Below are 19,579 nucleotides of genomic sequence, written 5' to 3' on the forward strand. Positions count from 1 at the left end.
AACTCCAACACCTTTGGGTTTTTTAAGCCTCCAGTGGTCTGATTCTTGTCTCTTAGGGTGATGCCTGATTAGATTTAGAGCTTTCCTCAGCCATCTTCTGGACACCCTCAGGAAAAATCTCTCTGCAGCCTTCCTGCAGGATCCCTTCAGGCACTGCCAGGCAGCTCTGAGGTCCCCCTGGAGCTTTCTGCTCTCCAGCCACCCCCAGCTCCCTCAGCAGAGCTGCTCCAGTCCTTGGCTCATCTTTGTGGCCTCCTCTGGACTCTCTCCACAGCTCTGTGTCCTTCTCCTGCTGGGGACACCAGAGCTGGAGCAGGATTGGAGCTGAGGTTGAGCAGAGCAGAGCCCAGGGGCAGAATCCCCTCTCCTGCCCTCTGCCCACACTGCTCTGGCTGCAGCCCAGCACACAGCTGCCTGCTGGGCTGCATGAGGGCACTGCTGGCTCCTGGGGAGCTGCTCAGCACCCAACCTCCCCAAGGCTCTTCCTTCAGGGCTGCTCTCAACCCATTCTGCACCCAGTCTGGATTTGTGCTGGGCTTGGCCTGACCCAGCTGCAGGACCCTGCCCTTCAGCAGCCAGCACACAACTGTGGCAGGGACAGGGTTGCCCTGGCTGACAGTTGGACACTTTCAGACCCCCAAGGGGCTGAGGAGGAAGTGAGGAGGCAAACCCAGAGCCTTGCCTCCCACGGGGGAGTCGTTTGCTTTGCTTTGTTTTGCTCTTTGAGTACAAACCAGGAGGGTTATTGAGAGCCTGACTCATGCTTTGTGACCTCTGCCATCAGCAGGGCTCTGCTCTTGCTTGGCTCTGCAGGTGAAACCAAGCAGGCCAAGGTTCTCTGCTGGGTGCTTCTCCAAACTATGCTTTCATCTCACCACAAAAACAGCCTCAGTGCAAGTTACTAAGAAGCCTGGGTTAAAAAAAGGGGCTCTGAAAGGTTTCTTGGATTCTTCTTTTTGCATTCAGGTAATTACTAGATTTTATCATCCCCCCCAAGGCCTCCTGACCTACACAACTGAAACCCAGCAACGGCTCCAGAGCACAGAGAGGGCCCAGGGGGTAAACACTGAAAGCTCTTTAGGTGTCCAGTGTGAAGTGAGCCTTCTGAGGTGCTCCACAGCTGAGCAGCTTGGCTCCCTGAGAGCTCTGTGCTCCTAAAGACCCTTCCCAAGCACAGGACTGAAGTCACCTTCCCAAGGAAGGCAAAAAGCCTTGGTGCAGTTGGATCTGCTGTGGGCTGGGTGCAGTTGGATCTGCTGTGGGCTGGGTGCAGTTGGATCTGCTGTGGGCTGGGTGCAGTTGGATCTGCTGTGGGCTGGGTGCAGTTGGATCTGCTCTGGGTTGGGTGCAGTTGGATCTGCTCTGGGTTGGGTGCAGTTGGATCTGCTGTGGGCTGGGTGCAGTTGGATCTGCTCTGGGTTGGGTGCAGTTGGATCTGCTGTGGGCTGGGTGCAGTTGGATCTGCTGTGGGCTGGGTGCAGTTGGATCTGCTGTGGGCTGGGTGCAGTTGGATCTGCTGTGGGCTGGGTGCAGTTGGATCTGCTCTGGGTTTGGTGCAGTTGGATCTGCTGTGGGCTGGGTGCAGTTGGATCTGCTCTGCTCTGAGCAGCAGCTCCAGGTGAGACCTTGCTTCATCTCTGGCTGCTGGTGCCCCAGAGGAGCTGGCAGCTCCACCCATGGCTCTGGATCCTTAACCAAATGCTCTGAGCCCTGCATTTGGAGCCCTCCTTTTGTACCCAGAGCTGTGCCAGCCGTGGGCAAAGCCCTCCCAGGGGGATCTGTGCTGACAACCAAGTGGCCACCAGCTACCAGGCCGTGGGCTTGAACCAAGAGCCCCTTCTGTGCCTTGGCTCTGTTTTTGTTCTCAGTTCCTTTCTTTGACACTTTTTTGTTTTCCTCTCCACGGGGCTTTTTTTGAAGTGGTTTTGCAGTGCTGGGGCTGGAGCCTTATTTTGCTGCCAGCCAGCAGGTACAGCCTGGCTTGTGGCCCAGGCAGCTCTGTCATCTCTGTAAACAGCCAGTTTCAAGTTGCCTTTTTTCACTCACTTCTATGAAAAAGGTAAGAGAAAAACCCCACAACAAAACCCTCTGAATGCTGGCACCAAATCCAGAGTGGGGCTGAGGGGAAAGCCCAACCAGGCAGACTGCAAGGCAGAGAGTGAGGAGTCAGAGCACCTTGAAGTGCTGTGGGCTGAAGAATGGCAGCGCCGTGGCAGCCAGGACCAGGGCAGCTCCTCCTGCAGGGAGCTCCTCCTGCAGGCACCTCCCCAGGGATCATTCTCTGCCCCTGCAGCCAGGTTTGGTGCCAAGGCTGCAGGGCACTGCTGCTAAATCCTGCACCCCCTGAAGGGTGCTGGCTGTGGGCAGCAGAACCTTCAACCCCCAGCCCCTTCCAAGAGACACAAACCTCTCTCCCCTCCCTCAGCCACTCCTTGGGCACCAGTGAGTGATGTCCTGGAGGCCCTTCCCAAGCAGTTTCACAGGGAAGGCTTTCAAACCCTCTCTAGCCATGGCCAGGGGCCACAGACCTTCCCCAGCACAGGTCCTGCAACATCCCAGGAGCTTTTTCATTCCCATTTCTCCTCTCTTTTCCTTTCCCCACTCCCCATTCTGGGCTGACCACTTCACCACTGTCTCTTTCACCCTGGGTCAGGAATCCATGAGGATTCCTTTGCTCACCACAGGCCCCCAGTATGGAACTGGAGAAAGCTCTTTCAGCCCCTCCAGTCCAACCCTTCTCTAACTCTGCCAAGGCTGGGGCTAAGCCCTGGCCCTCAGCACCACATCTCTGCCCCTTTGAAGCCCCTCCAGGGCTGGGGATTCAGCCACCTCCCCAGGCAGCCTGCTCCAGGGCTCTCCTGATCCCCTGCCTCCCCATGGGCCTGGCAGTGTGGGCAGCAGATCTTGTGGCCAGCCACCCAGCCCTGAGCCAGGGGACAGTGGCAGCAGCACACAGTCAGTGGCTGTCCCCTGCCCCTCGTGGGGGCACAGTGTCTGCTCCTGCCTGCCCAGCCTCTCCCCACTGCTCTCGCTGCCCCTGGCACAGCTCAGTTCCAGGCTGAGGAAGCTGCTCCAGAGCCCAGCAGGTGCCAGGCTGCTCAAACTGCTTCATTTTCTGCAGCAGGCACTGGGCAGGAAGGACACCACCAGGGCTGTGGCACAGGTGTGAAGGAACCACATGCCCAGGGATGCCACCCAGTGCCCTGCCCTGCCCTAGCTACCAAGGGGCCAAAGTGGGCAAGTGCAGGTGGCTGCTAGGAGCCTGCACTGATTGCTTCCTCCCCTGGCAGGATAAGAATCTCAGCAACCTCAGGGTGAGATCACAGTCAGGAGGCTTTGCACAGGGCACCCCCTCCAGAACTCCTGGGGGGAGGATCCCAGCTCAGTCCCTTCTTAATGTCAGGAATTTACTCTCAGTTTCACTTCTGCTCTGCTGTTTGCTTGAGGAACAGCTGGGGCAGAACTCCCCCCCCCGGAGCCAGCCCTGTGATCAGCACCCAAACCATCCTGCCCCCCCCCAAATGCCAGCTCAGAGCTGGGGGAGCTGTGGGCAGAAGGCAAAACAGGAGCTGGGAGATCCCCAGCACCTCAGGCTGTCAGCTGAGGGGACCTCAGGGTCCCTCCTGACGCAAGAGGGACGGCAGTGGGAAGTGGGCACCGGCACAGGTCACCCTGAGCTGCCCTCTGCTTCTCTCTGGGGGCCTCTGGCTTCCTCCAGCCGAGGAGGGGAAACCCTCCCTGCTGCTTTGGCTCATCAAAGGAGCAGAGATGAGAGTGGAGGTGGCATCTGCTCAGTGCTGCTGGGCACAGGCTGGGTCAGCAAGGGACCCCCGGGCTGGGGGGGGCTGCCCCCAGCCTCTGCCCCTGGCTCTGGCAGCAGTGAGTGCAGGGCACACGGAGGTGCTGGTGCCAGTCCTTCCACCTCCCCTCTCCCTCTGCAGCCCTGGAGCTTCTTTCAGAGGCTTCACCCCCACCCTTGCTGGGTGCTCTGCCTGTACCTGAGGCAAGGCTTTGATCTCCAGTCCTCCTCCTCGGAGGAAGTGGTGAGGAGACAAAGCTGGGGGGGACCTGGAGAAGTGATGAACAAAGGAAATCAGAGCAGTGAAGAGCTGAGAGCTGTGACCTGCCCCTGCCCACCCAGAGAAGGCAAAAGTGGGTGCTGAGCAGCCAGGGGTGTGCTGGGTACTGAGGGAGCAGCAGTCACCTCCTGTGGAGCCATCCTGACCACCTCCCAGCCCCAGCACACTGAGTGCCCCTGGGTGGCACCAGCCCCAGCAAGGCCTCCTGAGGAGGTGAAGTGGCAGCTGGGCTGGCACAGTGTCTGGCACAGTGCCTGAGGGGGGCTTGGAGGGCTCTGGGTGGCTGTTAGCAGAGCTTCTGACACCACCCCCAGCACCCTTGGCTTCAGGTGTGTTCAATTTGGGCTTGAGCTGCAGAGTGGCTTCAGGTGGCAGCAGTTGGTGCTGCAGTGCTGCAGATTGGCACCCCCCCTGTGGCAGCTGAGGGGCTGGGGGAGGAGTGGGGACCCTCCCTGTCTCCTCCAGCCCTGGGTTCTGGTGGGTGAAGAAGAGAGAAGCCTCTTCCCTCCTGTGCCCTCAGCTCCCCACGTGCCAGTGCAAAAGCAGAACCCTCTGCATTTGCCTGGCTCTGGGTACCAGGGGCTTGGGGCAGCTCTCCTGGTGCCAGGGGCTTGGGTTTATGCAGCCCTCCTGGTGCCTCCTGCAGCCCTGGGCTGAGAATCTGGAGGCAGCATGGCACAGCACCACCTTCCTGCATCACTGACAGCCCCAGAAGAAGGAGGAGGAGGAGGAGGAGGAGGGTCCACCAAATGTCAGCCACACCAGGGCGGGTCATGAGGTGCAGGAAGTATAAAAGAGAGGTCCCCAGAGAGGGTCCTGGCAGAGGCTGCAGTGTGCAGAGGCTGTGCTGGGACTGGAGGATGTTCACCTTCTGACTGCAGCTGCCTGGGGAGCAGGACCATGGCTGGGGGTGAGTACCTGTTCTGCTCTGCCCCAGGGCCCAGGCTCCTGCCCTCTGGCACAGAGCATTTAAGGACTGGAAAATTCTTTCATCCTCCTCCTGTTTTCTGCTAAGGAAAAGGCAAAGTTCCGTTTTGCAAGCTCAAAAAAAACCTTCAGATCACTTCAGAAACACTCAACAAAAAAACCCAACCCAGCCCCAGGCTTGGAGGCAATTCCAAGAGGCTGTTCAGTCCCAAGGCAAATGAGCTCTGCTCATGGAGCTGGGACCTCTCCCTCTGTGTCCTCGACAAAACACAGCAGGAGGAGATGTCACCTCCTGGGCAACCTGGGCTGAGAGGCTGAGGGCACTGGGAGCAAGCCTGGCTCAGCCCCCTGCTGCCAGGCTCCTTCCCAAACTGTTCCCATGAGCAAACATCTGCAGAGCAGCAGCTCAGCCCTGCTGTAGAACTGGGGCACTGCTGGGGGCTGTGCCCCCTCAGGCTGCTGCCCTCTCCTCCTCTGAACAAATGAAGATGCAGAAAAATCTCACAGAGCCTCTCTGGTGCAGCTGGGAAAGAAGCTGCAACTCTGCTGCCCTTGGCTGCTGCTTCAGCCCCAGAGGAGTCCTGTTCCAGGCAGGGATTTCTCCCCAAGGAGTCCTCCTGCTCCTCCTGAAGGCTCTGCAGGGGTCTCAGGGTTGGGCAGAGGCAGGTTCCACACATGGGCAGTGTGCAGCCAGTGCTGAACCTGCCTGGAGGGAGCAAGAGGAGCTCCAGCTCTGCAGTGAGCCTGGGGGCTGCAGGAGGCTGCAGGGGGCTGCAGGAGGCTGCAGTGGTGCAGGCCGGAGGTGCCCTGGGCCCCAGCAGGCAGAGGCAGGTTCGAAGCAGCTCTGCAGGACTCACTTAAGAATGAATTTCCTTATCTCTGCTCATCTTGCCTCTTGATTCACAATTTCCTACCAGGGCTGAGGCAGATCTGTGGCAACTTTCTTCTGTGGCAGCTCGAGGAAGCCCTGGCACCAGGGCATGGTCTGGTTTCACAGGGCTGCTGACATCTTTCCTCTGCCAGTTGTGAGCAGAGGGCAAAGAGGGGAGAAGGAGGCACTGAGCTGGCAGCTGTGGAATCATCTGAGCTGTGATGTTCCCAACCCCCCCAGGGCTTTCCCCAAGAGCCGACAGAAACCAGAGGTACAAAGGGGACCTCCCTGCCCACCTGTGCCAACCTGCAGGGGCTGCAGCTTGTGCTGTGCAGCTCTGGCCGACAGCAGGAGAGCCTCTGACCGCCAGGGCTGAGCCACAGCAGCTTTGCTTGGCCCTGCCTGTGGTCCCCGGAGCAGCCCCGGCCCTGGCTCCTCCCCAGAGCTCCCCCAGCTCCTGCTCCTCCCTGGAGCATCCCTGGCTCCTCCCTGGAGCATCCCCAGCTCTGATTCCCTCTCTGATCCCTTCAGCAGAGGTGGGCAGTGGCTCCTCCATGCCAGCCCCACCGGGGCAGGAGCTGCCCCCCCCTGCCCAGAGCCCTGCCCTCTCCCATCCACACGGAGCCATTCTCCTTCCCCCCCTCTCCCAGGTCCTGCAGGGCAGGAGCCCCTGGGGCCCACAGGCAGCAGGGCAGCAGCAGGGCACAGGGGCTGCTGTGTGCCTCCTGTGACTCATCTGCCATGGGGCTTTTGTTGGCTTTTTATAAATCAAGGTTTCTACTTTGACTGGTTGTGGGGACTTTGGGGAATTTTTTGGGGGGCTTTGGGGTTTTTTTTTCTTCGTATTTTGAGGAACAAAAGTTCAGGAAAATACCCACAGCAGAGAAGTGCCAGAGGGGGGGAAAAAAAAAAAAAACAGAAAGAAAAAGTAAAGTAAGCTACCCCCAAGTGCCTCCTGAAACTCCAGAGCACCTCACTGCCTCCCTGCAGCTCCTCTGCTTCTGCTCCCTCTGTGGACCCCTCCCCAAAAAACAAGAACAGTGCAGGGAGATGTGAGCCTCACCCAGTCTGGAACTGGTGATGCTGGGACTGGACTGGCCCAGCCCAGTGGGGCTAGGAGGCTGAGTGGCCTCTGGCTGTGCCTCTGCCAAAGGCTGCAGGGGAGGCAGAAAGAGAGCAAGCAGCAGAGCAGGGACCTGAGCTGCTTGGCACTGAACACCCTCTGACATCTGACACCTGAAACAGCAACGAGAGAGGGAAAGAGCTGCGAGGCCCTGCCGGGGGCTGCTGCTCAGCTGCTTCACGACCCTCAGCTGAGGCACTCCAGCAGCTCTGGGCAGGAACAAAAGAAAGATTTTTTCATGTTAAGTAAAAAAGGCAGAGGGCAGGAGCCCAGCCAGGGCTGGGGGGGTTGGGTGAGGGCTGGGCTGCAGGCCTGTATGTGCCACAAAGGCAGAGGAGAAGGTTTGGTGCTTAGGAGGTGATGGCCCTGGGGTGCTGGAGCATCACCAGCACCACATCCCTTGGGGAGCGGAGCCAAATGCCAGCTGAGGCAGGCTGGCAGCAGTGTGCCCTTGTGGGGGGGAGGTTGTTGCCTTTGGAACTCTTCTCCTCTGCCTCCTTCCCAAACAGCTTCTAGGGACAGCTGCAGGGACCAGGATCAGCATCAGCAGGCACAGAGCAGCACATCCCCAGGGGCCCCTGCATGCCAGGCTGCTCAGGAGGTGCCACAGGAGAGCCAAGCCCCCAGTGCTTGGTTCTGCAGGGATCAGGGAGCCTGGGCAGGGGCCAGCTCCAGCCTCCTCCAGCAGGCTGCAGGGCTTTGGGCTTTTGGTGCATTTCCTGCACCTCCTTGCGACACACAACAGTTGGATCAGCAGCTTGAGGGAAGAGGTGGCCATACCAAGGTCACCAAACCTCCTCCTGTGTCTGGAGCTGACCAGAGTGGAAGCCACTGGTCAGAAAACAGAAGGCTTTAGCCAGGCTTTTCCCCCTGTACCCCTCAAGCCCCCCTTGACACTCTCCTGCTGGAAGCTGCACCAGGGATGCACCATCCACACCCCCAGCAGGACTCAAAAGGCCAAGAGGGACATGAAGCTAAGCAAGCACCAACTGCAGGAAGCTGAGAAATGAAAACAAGGTGGGAGGTGAGGCAGAAACTTCTACAAGACCCAGCGGGGAGCTGGCAGCTGGCAGGCCCTGGGGATGAACAGGAGGAGAGCTCCCACGTGGCTGAGGATCTCTCACCCACACACAGCCCCAGCCACAGAGAGACTCTGGTAGTGACAGCACTGCTGTGGGTGACCTCACTGCCACCTCAGCCAGGGCAGCTCCATCACCCTGGGCCACTGTGCCACCTGCCCAGGAGGCTGGCAGGGCAAGCAGGGGGCAGAGCAGAGCTGAGCATACCAGGGACTGAGCACCTTCACAGACTGAGCCCCTTGCCCAGCCTTGCTCAGTGAGCCTGCAGCAGGCACCAGCAGGGCAGTGAGAGGCTGGGGGTGGGGAAGGAGCCCAGGAGGAGCAGCAAGAGGCCCAGGACAGTTCTGGCAGCTGCCCCCTGGGAAGGACACAGCTGCTGCCAGCAGAGCAGGGCAAGAGCAACCTGCCAGCTGCCAGCTCACCTTCTGCTCTGACCAACTCTGGCACCACTGCCTGAGGTAGGTGCTGGCAGTGCTTTAAATAGAGCAGAGAGAAAGCTTTCACTGCCCCCTGTGCCCCTGCTAACCACAGCAGGAAGAGCTGCTTGCCCCAGACTGCTCTCACCAGCAGCACATCTGCCACTGCACTGCCTTTCTCCTCCTGCAGCTCCACATCCCAGGGCAGCAGAAGTCACCTCTGACATTTAGAGACCAGCAATAAATCTCAGCCAGCCCCAGCCCTGTCCCTGCTGCTGGCAGTTTCCCTGTGCTGCAGGCAGGGAGCAGCTGGCTCAGCCCTGCTCACAGCTGGATGTCTGCAATGGGCTGGCTCTGGTCCACCCTCCCAGCACACAGCAGGGCCCAGGAGATGGGCTCCTGAAAAATAAAAGCATAAAATGAAGCCAGGGAGGTGCAGGGAGTGACCTGTCCTCAGCTCTCAGCCTTTGGAGGTGAAGCTGGAAGGGCCTGAGGCTGATCTGTGCTCTGGCAGCCCCTTGCTCTGTGACCCTCTGAGCATCTGGAGCAGGTCTGAGCCCAGCCAGCTGTGGGAGCCCTGCAGGGCTGAGGGGGTCCTGGGCAGGTTTGCTTCAAAGAGAGCTCCACAGGGAAGCCCCCAGCTCAGCCACTAACAGCTGCCTCCCTCTCCTGCAGGCAAGCAGCTGAAGGTCAGCTTTGTCTTCAGCCTTCCTCTGATCTTTCAGGTAAGAAGCTCCAAACCAGCCCTGCTGAAATCCAGCTGGGGGGCAAAGGGAGAGCCTAGCAGCTCTGACAGGCAAAGAGCAGCCCCCCCAGAGCTGTGGGACACCCAGGGGGCTCCACCTAGACAGGAGGAGAAAATTCTTTGGTGTGAGTCTGCTGGAGCCCTGCAGCAGACTGCCCAGAGAGGTTGTGGAGTCTCCTTCTGTGGAGAGCTTCCAACCCTACCTGGATGTGTTCCTGGGTGACCTGCCCCAGGTGCCCCTGCTCTGGTAGATGCTCTCCAGAGGTCCTTTCCCAACCCCAACCATTCTGTGATTCCATGACCTGCCCCTGCCCCACAGGCTGGACCCTGCTGCCCCCTGCCCCAAGCACAGGAGCAGCCCTGGGCACACCGCAGCCCCCAGGCCCAGCTGGTCCAGAGGCTCAGCAGCGTGGGGAGAGCTTTGCAGCCTCTTTCCCTTCCCTTTCACTGCTGGTGGCGTGGCCCAGAGCAGGCAGGATGTGGTGAGAGCCAAGGTGCAGAGCTGGAGAGCGTGGAGATGTCAGCAGATAACTGGAGAGGGAGACCTTTGATCTGCCAGGCCGGGGAGAAGCTGCTGGAGACGAGTCACAAAGCAAGCAGGGCACGGTGCCAGCGGCTGCCTCTGCCCCGCGGGTGGAGGAAGATGAAAGGAGAACGATCAGAGAGCGACCAGAGCCTGCAGCAGGGGCAGGGGTCCGGAGCAGGCAGCGGCAGCGAGGCCACAACGGCTCCCAACGGCTCCCTGCGCCGCATCCTCCAGCTCCAGCTCCTCCCCAACTCCTCCAGCTCCTGCCCAGCTCCTCCAGCCCCAGCTCCTCACCACCTTTTCCAGCAGCTGCCATTGCCACTATGTAGTCCCTGAACTCCCCAAGAGGACAGCCCCAGGAGTGAGCCTCTGCAGGTGTTGCTTTGGCTGAGCACAAAACATTTCCCATGGAATTCCTGTTCTGAGCCCCACCAGAGCCCCCCAAGCCTCACCCCCCTGTGGGCAGCTCTCAGACACAGGACCCAGCCAGCTCTGTTGGTGATGTTGGCACCAGCTGGGGCTTGGGAGCTCCCTGGGACTTTTCCATGGCTGCCAGCTCCTCCCAGCTCCTCCCCAGCACAGAACCCATCCCAACTCCCTCCCTCCCCAACTACCTGTGCTGGATTCTGTGCTCCTGCTCTGGCAGGGGGGTTGGACTCGATGCTCTCCAGAGGTCCCTTCCAAGCCTTGGCATCCTCTGAGCTGTGATTTCTCCTCCCTGCTCCAGCTCTGCCTCGGGGACAACGTCACCGACGACTACGACTCCAACGCCACCATCGACTACAGCCTGTTCGAGACCCCCTGTGAGAAGCAGGAGGTGAGGACCTTCCGTGCTGCCTTCCTCCCCGCCATGTACTCCCTCATCTGCCTCACAGGGCTGCTGGGCAACGGCCTGGTGATGCTCACCTACATCTACTTCAAGAGGCTGAAGACCATGACGGACACCTACCTGCTGAACCTGGCGCTGGCAGATGTCCTCTTCCTGCTGACTCTGCCCTTCTGGGCCAGCAGTGCAGCCCTGCCCTGGCTCTTCGGGGAGGTCACCTGCAAGGTGCTCTACTGCCTCTGCAGGCTGAGCTTCTTCAGCGGGATGCTGCTGCTGCTCTCCATCAGCATCGACAGATACTTCGCCATCGTCCAGGCTGCCTCCGCGCACCGCCTGCGCCCCCGCATGGCCTTCATCAGCAAGGCCTCCTGCGTCCTCATCTGGCTGCTGGCCTTCGTCCTCTCCACCCCCGAGCTGGCCCACAGCGGAGTCATCTCCTCGGGCACCCTCCCCCCGCGCTGCGCCCTCCTGGCCAGCGACCTGCAGACCTTCAGCACCGGCGTCAAGGTGTCGCAGATGGTCTTCGGCTTCCTGATCCCCCTGCTGGTGATGTCCTTCTGCTACCTCGTGGTGGTCAGGACCCTGCTGCAGGCTCGCAACTTCGAGAAGAACAAAGCCATCAAGGTCATCATCGCCGTGGTCGTCGCCTTTGTGGTCTTCCAGCTGCCCTACAACGGCGTCCTGCTGGCCAAGACCATCTCAGCCTTCAACCACACCAGGTCCTGCGAGGAGAGCAAGCAGCTGGACGTGGCAGACGACGTCACCTACACCCTGGCCTGCCTCAGGTGCTGCCTCAACCCCTTCCTCTATGCCTTCATCGGTGTCAAGTTCCGCCACGACCTCTTCAAGCTGCTGAAGGAGCTGGGCTGCCTCAGCCAGCAGCGCCTCTGGCAGCTCACCGCCTGCAGGGACACCAAGAGGTTCTCCTCTGCCATGGAGACAGAGACCACCACCACCTTCTCCCCCTGAGCCCAGCTGCAGGCAGGCTTTGGGCAAGCTGGACGGCTTGGGACACCTCCTCTGCTCCAAGTGGCTGCCAGAGGGAGAACTCCAACCCCTGCAGGGCCAGCAGCTGCAAAGAGCATCCAGAGCACTGTGATCACTGCTGCACGGCTGGAGAGGCTGCAGCAAAGCTCTGACTGACAGCAGAGGAAGGACACTGGGGAGCCCAGAACCTCTCGTGCCCATTCCACCTTCACTTCAGCCTCTCCTCTCCCAGTGAGACCTGCTCCAGACAGCACTGCCCCTGAAAGCAACAAAGCCCAGGAGAAGAGCTCTGAGCTGCCAGCTCTGGAGCTGACCTGCAGGAGCATCAGCCTTGCTTTGGGTGCTGCTCTGGACAAGCCTCCCTGCTGCTCTCCCACACCCACAGAAGTGGTGCCCCTGAGCCCCTCTTCAGGACAAACCAGCACCAGCAGCCTCAGGCTCCAGGGTGAATCCAGCTCACAAGAGAAGCAATGAAGGATCCCAGAGCACAGCCTCTCTCCTCTGCAGAGACTGCCCAGGGATGTGGTTGAGGCCCCATGCCTGGACACATCCAAGATCAGCCTTGCTGTGCCCTGGGCAGCCTGCTCTGGTTGGGGGTGTCCCTGCTGCCTGCAGGGGGGTTGGACAAGATGCCCCTGGGGGGTCCCTTCCAACCTGTGCCTCACCCCTGCCAACCAGCAATATCCTTTACAAGTCTCTTAGAGCTCAGCCATGGAATCAGAGGAAGGAACCTCAAAGCAAACCCAGAAGACACCAAAGCTGACCCCTGAGTGCCAAAGCTGGGGCCCCTGCCAGTTCTCACCACACAGCTGATGCCTCTCAGGGCTTCTCCCTAGAAGAGAAAGCAGTGAAGGACTTTCAGCATCCAGCCTGAGGTTCAGGCAGCTGAAAGAGCCTCTCCAGACCACAGCACCACAGCTCTGCAGAGTGACAGCCAACAAACCAAAGCTCCCCAGACAAACAGCAGGGCTGTTCCCCACACCTAGGGCAGGACACTCAGCTGCCCAAGCAGCTCCCTCACAGGGCTGCTGAAAGAGGAGCTCCCAGCTACAGCATCCCCAGGGATGAGGCAGAGCAGAAAGCCACCAGGTTCCAGCAGTCCCTCAGAGCTGACTCTCAGCCAAGCTTGGAGAGTTCCTGAAGTTTAAGGGAAGGGAAACTGATTTACAACCCTGCTGGAAATCAAACCTAAGCCACCAAGGAACCAGCCCAGGTCACACCTTGAGCCCCAAACAGCCCAAGCACAGCACAGGGATGCTGTCAGAGCAGGGGACTCAGTTCCTAGGGGGGGTTCACCCAGTCCAGTCCCAGTCTCAGTTCCAATCTTCTTTAAGAAGCCAACTGAAGAAGCCTGGCCCTGGTTATGGGTCTGCAATAAACAACATCAAGAGCTGTGGCTGCCTCCTTCCTGGGGGTGCTCAAGGCCAGGCTGGATGAGGCCTTGAGCAGCTGAGTCTGGCTGAGAGGTGCCTGTGGGCATGGTGGGGAGGTTGGCACAGATGAGCTCTGAGCTCCCTCCTGCCCTGAGCCATTCCCTGATGAGCAGGAGATAACCAGCACCCAGCTGGGCTCCAGGGGGTCCAGCAAGCCCTTCTCAACCTCATGGTGGCTCAGGAGCTGTGGACTCCTCAGCACTGCCAAGAAAGGTTTGCTGCCAACCCCTTCTCCCTCCCTGCCAGTTCTGTACCCTCTGTGGGGAAGGGGTAGCCACTCCAGGCTGGGCTGTGGGTTCTGCTGTGCCACCTGGGCAGCTGGCAGAGGGAAGTCTTTGTCACCCTCAGGAAGAATGGGCTGGGGCTCTGTGAGGCAAACAGCCCCTGGGCAGATGAGTGGCCTGGGAGCCCTCCTGCTGGCACACAGCAGAGCTCAGGTGCTGAGGTTCCACAGCCCTGAGCAGATGCCAGCCCCAGGCAGCAGGCTGCCCTCACTGGTACCGGCAGCCAGACCCCAGCTCTGTGTTGCTGAGAGTCAGCCAGGCAGGGAGTGAAGCCTTCCTGGTACCCAAGCAAGGCCTGGCACTGCCACAGCTCCTTACCAAGCTCAGGTTGTAACAAGCAGGGAGGCCCTGGGCTGCCCTTCAGCGTGGCAGGGGCAGAGCTGAGCGAGCCCTGAGCTCATCTTTGTCTCGGCTCAGCCTATGCAAATCAGCAGCTCGAAGGAACCGAAACTGCAGCTTCCCTCCCTGCTGCTCTGCTCCCTGCAGCCCAGGTGGCTAAAACAGGAGCAGGCAGAGGTCTGCTGTCCCCTGCTGCTGAGCACTGCTGCAGTGCCTGGGGGGCACAGAGGGCCTCTGCTCTCCCCTCCATGTGGTGTAACCAGCACAGCCTCGCAGGTTTCTGCAGCAGCTTCACCTCTCTGCACCTGCCTGTGAGGGCATCACCCACCTGCAGGGCACTGCTGGGGTGGAAGGAGGTGAGAAGGCTGCCACAGGCTCCCTGCTGCGTGCAGGGCTGCTCTCAGACCAAAACTCAGCACCAGGGGAGCAAAAACCTCCCTGGCAGGGCTGCTGCTGTTTGGAGGGGAGAGCTGCCTGATGCCCTGGCAGATAAAGACCTTTCTAATTCTGAGTCTTGGCCACGCCAAGCAGTGAGAAAGAATCTCTGCCCCCGTGCCAGGGTGGGGAAGGGGAGAAGGAAAAACAACTCTCTGGATGACTAAACACAGCCAACAGCCTCTGCACCGCAGCTCAGCCCTGCTGCTCACCAGGGGCTTGCTCAAGGCTGCTTTGAAGAGGTTAACACCTGCACAGCTCTCTGCCTTGCCTGAGGCTCCCAGGTAGCTTCACTGCTCCTGCTCAGCCCCCAGCACGTGCAGAGGGGGAGAGGCAGTGACCCTCCCAGAGCTGCCCCCCAGCAGCCATAGGCTCCCACCAGGCTCCAGGTGGCACTGCTGCAGGCCTGGCAGGGCAGCAGCTCCTCACCAGGCTCCTCAGCAGGGTTTTGCTGGCAGCAGCTCCTGGCAGGGCTCCAGACCCAGCTGCAAACCAGCAGCCCCTCACACGCCAGCACTGCCCACACCACCCAGCGTGCAGCCAGGGACCTGGAGGCTGTTTTGAAGCCTGCAGGGGACAACAAACCCCAGACAAGGCCTCCACAGCACCACACAGAAGCTGCAGCTTTGCCAGAGCCTGCTCCTCAGCTGGGCATCCTGTCTGGGGCACTGCATGGGCTGGAGCTGCTGGACGAGCACTGGCAATGCCCTGCAGCACCAGGGCTCTCCTGCCAGCTGCCCCAGCACCAGGACCATGTCTGTTCCTGCACAGGAGGTGAGGCACAAGCTCTACCCAAGAGCTGCTCCTCCCTGGGGGAGCCTTTGGTAAATGCCCACCCCAGAGACCTGCTCCTAACCCACAGCCAGAGGCATGCCACGCACCACAGCAGCTCACCCCTGCACCACAGCCTGCTGCCTGCCACTGCAGGAGGAGCAGCACCCTGGGGAGCCTGTGGTGAGATCATCACCTCGGGGTCATGGCCTGGCCACCCTGCTAGGAGCTGTGCATCAGCTGGGTGACACCAGAGCTTCCCTCCAGCCATGCAAATGAACACAGGGGGGGAGCAGCAGAGCAGAGGGGACCTGGGATATGCCTGAGACCCCTCCTGGCTCCATGGCTCCCTGTATGGCAGGGAGGTGTCTGGGAAGTAGCAGTGGTGGTGTTCAGCTCAAAATCAATTCCCTTCATCACCAGCAACACAAAAGGAGTCTCCTTGCAGGGTGCTGCCTCCTGCAGCCTTGCACCACGGCTGTGGGTGGCCTGGAACACCAGGAAATGAGGCTGCAGGCACCAGCAACCAAGATGAACACTCCCAGGGACCCCACAGTGCAGCCATGGCCATGGTCCCCTTCTGGCTGTGGCCACCACACAGCAACAGAGACCTGCAGGGGCAGAAAGCTGAGATGTGTTAGGAGGGCAGGGACACAGCCTGTGAGCCCTTCCCTCTGAGCTGCTCCCCTCTCACCCTCACCCACCCAGGAGATGTAAACCCACACCCCCCTTGGCAGAAGGCTCTCAGCTCTCTGGCTATGGCCAGGGAAAGTCCACAGGAGGACCAACCTCAGCCCTCTCCCTGGTGGCTGCTGACACCATGTGGGAAAGGCTGAGAAACGCGCCAGCCGCAGCCACCACCCCGAGCCCACCCCCGGCTGGGACCCCGGGAAAAAGGCAGGAAAAACCTGCCCTGAAATCACGGTGAGGGTTTGGGTGGCACTGCTGAACCCTGCCCAAGCCCTCGGTGGGCAATGGGGACAGAAAGGGAAGTCCTTTGGGGCTGGTTTCAGCCTGGAAGTCATTTTGAAATGGCTTTGATTCGCTGGGAGTTTGCCTCCGGATCAGCCTTTTCCAGGGGGATTCAAGAAGCCCTCTAAATGCTGCACTTCAGCATGGTCCTGACCTAGAAATGACATCTCCAGCACATCACCTGCTAGCCTTACACCCAAGCTTCCTGGGCAACTCTGGAAAAAAAACAAAAATGGCCTTCTCCAGTCCCCTCCTGCCATGAAACCTTGCTGCAGCCACGCTGGAGCTGCAGAGTGTGCCAGGAGCAGCCTTTCCCAGCACCAGGAAGGGATTCTCCAGGCAGGAGCTTTGTTAAGTGCATTTCCCAGGGGTGCATTTGTGCCCACGAGGCCTCACTCTGCTTCTGAGCCACCCCTGGGAAGCTCCATGCCTGCCCCTCACGTGCAGCACCGGAACCTGCGCTGCGGTGGCAGCTCAGCTGCAAACCATTTTGCTGGAGCACAACCACCACAGCCTCTGCAAAACCCCAAACCCAGCCCAATTCCTCGAGCTGCTCCCCAGTCACTGCACAGCAGCAGGCAGCCTCTGCTGCCAGCTCCTGCAGGCCAGCCAAGAGAACCCCCTGGCACTCAGTGCCTCACTCACTGCACTGCAAAGCCAACCTGGTCTTGAACATCCCCAGGCAGGAGGCAGCCACAGCCTCCCTGGGCAGCCTGTGCCAGGCTCTCACCACCCTCACACTCAACAACTTCTTCCTCAGCTCCACTCTAACCCTGCTCTGCCTCAGCTCCAAACCATTCCCCCTGGGCCTGTCTCCAGACCCCCTCAGCAAAAGTCTCTCTGCAGCCTTCCTGCAGGATCCCTTCAGGCACTGCCAGGCAGCTCTGAGGTCCCCCTGGAGCCTTCTCCTCTCCAGGCTGCACATCCCCAGCTCCCTCAGGCTGTGCTCACAGCAGACCTGCTCCAGCCCTTGGCTCATCTTCGTGGCCTCCCCTGGCCTCACTCCAGCAGCTCTGTGCCCTCCTTCTGCTGGGGACACCAGAACTGGAGGCAGGATTGGAGGTAGGGTCCCAGCAGAGCAGACCTTCAAAGGTGCTGGCAGCAAACCAGCACCTCCCTGGCTCCATGTGGCCTTTCTCTGCTGGTGCCTCCTGCCCCTGTGTGCAAGGCAAAGCCTTTTCTTTGTGGCTTTCTGCAGAAGCCAACTGAACAAAACAACAAAAGCCTGAGACTGCTCCACCTCTGCAGACAGCTTCTCCCTGAGAAGGCTGCAGCCCACACCTCACCCACCCAAACCTGAAAGGAATAAACAGAGTGACATCAGATCTGCCCTCAATAAAGCTGCCCCACACCCCCCCACACAAACACTTCACTGTTGTGTTCTCCAGGCTGCTGCCAGCTCCCTGCTCCCCCGCACAGCAGAGCACAAGCAGCAGACCAGGAGCCAGGCAGCTGCTCTGGGCAGCCTGGGCCAGTGCCTGATGTCCCTTCTGCTGAAGTCCCTGTGCCTCAGGTGCAACACAAACCTGCCCTGGGGCAACCATTTTTCTTTGTCTTGCTGCTCCTTCCCTGGGAGATGAGACCAAGCCCCACCCGGCTCCAGCCTCCTCTCAGCCTCCCCTTCTCCAGGCTGAACCCCCCAGGTCCCTCAGCCATTCCTCCCCAGCCCTGTTCCCCAGACCCTTCCCCAGCTTCATTGCCCCTCTCGGGACCAGCCTCTCAAGGTCCCTCTCGGAGTGAGGGTCCCGAAGCTGAGCCCCGGACCCGAGCTGAGCACCCGCGCCGCTGTGACGTCACACACACCTCCGCGCGCGCACGTGCCGGTGTACACGCGCCGCTGTGACGTCACCACCACCCCTCCCCCCCCCCCCCGGCGCACGTGCCGGCGGCCGCGCGCTGCTGTGACGTCAACCGCGAGCTTTACGCGCGCGCCCTCGCTCCGCCCCCTCCGCACCTGCCGGCGCCTCCTGGCGCCCCCTGGCGGCCTTGGGGGCTGTGAGGTGGTGCACGGCGCTGCAGGCAGGACGTTCGCAGCAGGAGGGAGCTGCAAACGCCTCACAAGGGCACGTGAAGGAAAATGGGGCTGGGGGGCGTCACGCAGGGCACCTCCTGCGTGGCCTGAGCAGAGTGGTGAGAGCTGGAGTCCTCCGAGCTCCTCTGCTGCGTGGGCTGGGTGACAGTGGTGGGTTTGTGGCAGTGCAGTTGTCTGTGTGTCAGGGCAGGGGGGTCAGTGCTTTAGTAAGAGGGCTGCTGAGTAAGATTGCATCTAGGAGTTCCTTATCTCTGAGAAAACACAGCAGAGAGTTGCTCACAAGACCAGAAGATAAAGTCTTGTGCCATGGTGTGTGGGAAGCTGTGAGCTGAGCTCCCCCAGTGCTGAGCGAAGCATCAGCTGGAGAAATCTCACGTGATTGGTTGTGTGTCCATTGCCCCAGTGGAGACAGAGGGGCAAATGTCATCGTCTTGGAACCACTGCCTGCTGCCCCCCGGCCCAGCCTGGAAGGAACGAAAAAGAGAGGAAAAAGCTTTTAAATCCAGGCGGTTCCCATTGCGCAGCTGAAGGTGGTTTGTGCAGAGATGCAGCAGCAAGTGAGGAGTGCAATAGTGCAGAGCTGCCTACAGCTTCAGCCTCCTCCTGGACTGCCTTATAGCGAGACAGCAGTAGCTGCGCACAGCTGGGCTGGATTAGCTGCCTGTTCATTAGCTGCCTGTTCATTAGCTGCTTATTAAACACCAGGGGGACATTACCGGCGGCTGCAGGTGCGGAGCGCGGTGCTGCCTCTCGTTATGCTCTGCGCTGGGGCTGCTCGGAGCCGCTACCACTGGAGGGCAACAGGAGACCACTGGATTCCGACACCCCCGAACCTGCAGCCGGACCCGAAACGAGCACAAAGGGGCAATGAAGGCTGCCAGCTGTTGCCGAACGGCTCAGCTGCAAAGCACAGCCCGGCAGAGAGGGGAGGAGGCTGCAGCCTGCCGGAGAGGTCGAGCCCTGATCAGCCTTTGAGGTGTTTTCCTCTCTGTTATTGCCCAGTAAAGTTTCTCTCCCTCTCTCGGAGCTGTGTCCTCCTGCTCTGGCGACACCCCTCCCTTCGTTTGTTACAGGCTCGGAGAGCTCCGTCTGATGCTTGAACATCCTCCTGCTTCCCAGGTGGATGCTGTTACAAGCTCCCCCTCTCGCTGCTGCTGTTGCAAGGGAGGCAGCTAATGCCCAGGAAGACCAGGAGCAAGACATTCTCGGCAGCAGTTGGGGTTGAACACAGACCAGCACCTCGGTAAATCCCAGCTGCCTGTGTCCTGTCAGCAGCCACTGAGGTGTGAGCAACGCAGGGGGAAAGCCCACCTGAGACACACAGCAGCAGAGCCACTGTCTGCCTTTCTCTGGTACCTTCTGAGGATCTTGAGGCCCTTCAGAAATGAGAGCTGAGCTGTGAGTGTGTTACAGAGGGAGAGGAAGGAGGGGTTGCTTGGAAGCACAAGCAGAGCCTGGAGCTGGGCATGGATTTCCAGTGCCCTGAGCTTGCTCTTGTGCCTGCTCTGCTGGCACGGAACTGTGGCCCTCGAGTGAACAGGGAAGTAATAAAGCAGCGCTTCTAGTACTCAAATGAGTCAATCAGCACCCCATGACCTGTGCCTGGTGCACTACAAGGCATTGGCATGTGCAGCAGTTGGCCTCTTGGCTGAAGTCTAGGAGCTGATCCTCCAGCTGCAAGCTTGTAGGTTACCCACAGCCAGGGGCAGGAGGGAGCAGGAGAACAAGCAAGCC

At 60.1% G+C, this 19,579-nt stretch overlaps 1 protein-coding gene across 1 annotated transcript; it reads left to right on the forward strand.

The window, feature by feature from the left end:
- Positions 1–9,172: 9,172 nt before the first annotated feature.
- On the forward strand, positions 9,173–11,561 carry CCR7 (C-C motif chemokine receptor 7). Its single transcript, XM_054396891.1, has 2 exons — positions 9,173–9,220; positions 10,494–11,561. The coding sequence occupies exon 2, from the start codon at positions 10,617–10,619 to the stop codon at positions 11,559–11,561; it is 945 nt and encodes a 314-aa protein (XP_054252866.1). The 5' UTR covers positions 9,173–9,220; positions 10,494–10,616.
- Positions 11,562–19,579: the final 8,018 nt, after the last annotated feature.

The sequence above is a fragment of the Indicator indicator genome, chromosome 39, assembly GCF_027791375.1.
Source record: "Indicator indicator isolate 239-I01 chromosome 39, UM_Iind_1.1, whole genome shotgun sequence".
Taxonomy (NCBI): domain Eukaryota; kingdom Metazoa; phylum Chordata; class Aves; order Piciformes; family Indicatoridae; genus Indicator; species Indicator indicator.

What these genes read in the sequence shown, in the direction of transcription:
- CCR7 (XM_054396891.1), top strand. Translation starts at nt 10,617, where the DNA reads ATGTACTCCCTCATCTGCCTCACAGGGCTGCTGGGCAACGGCCTGGTG.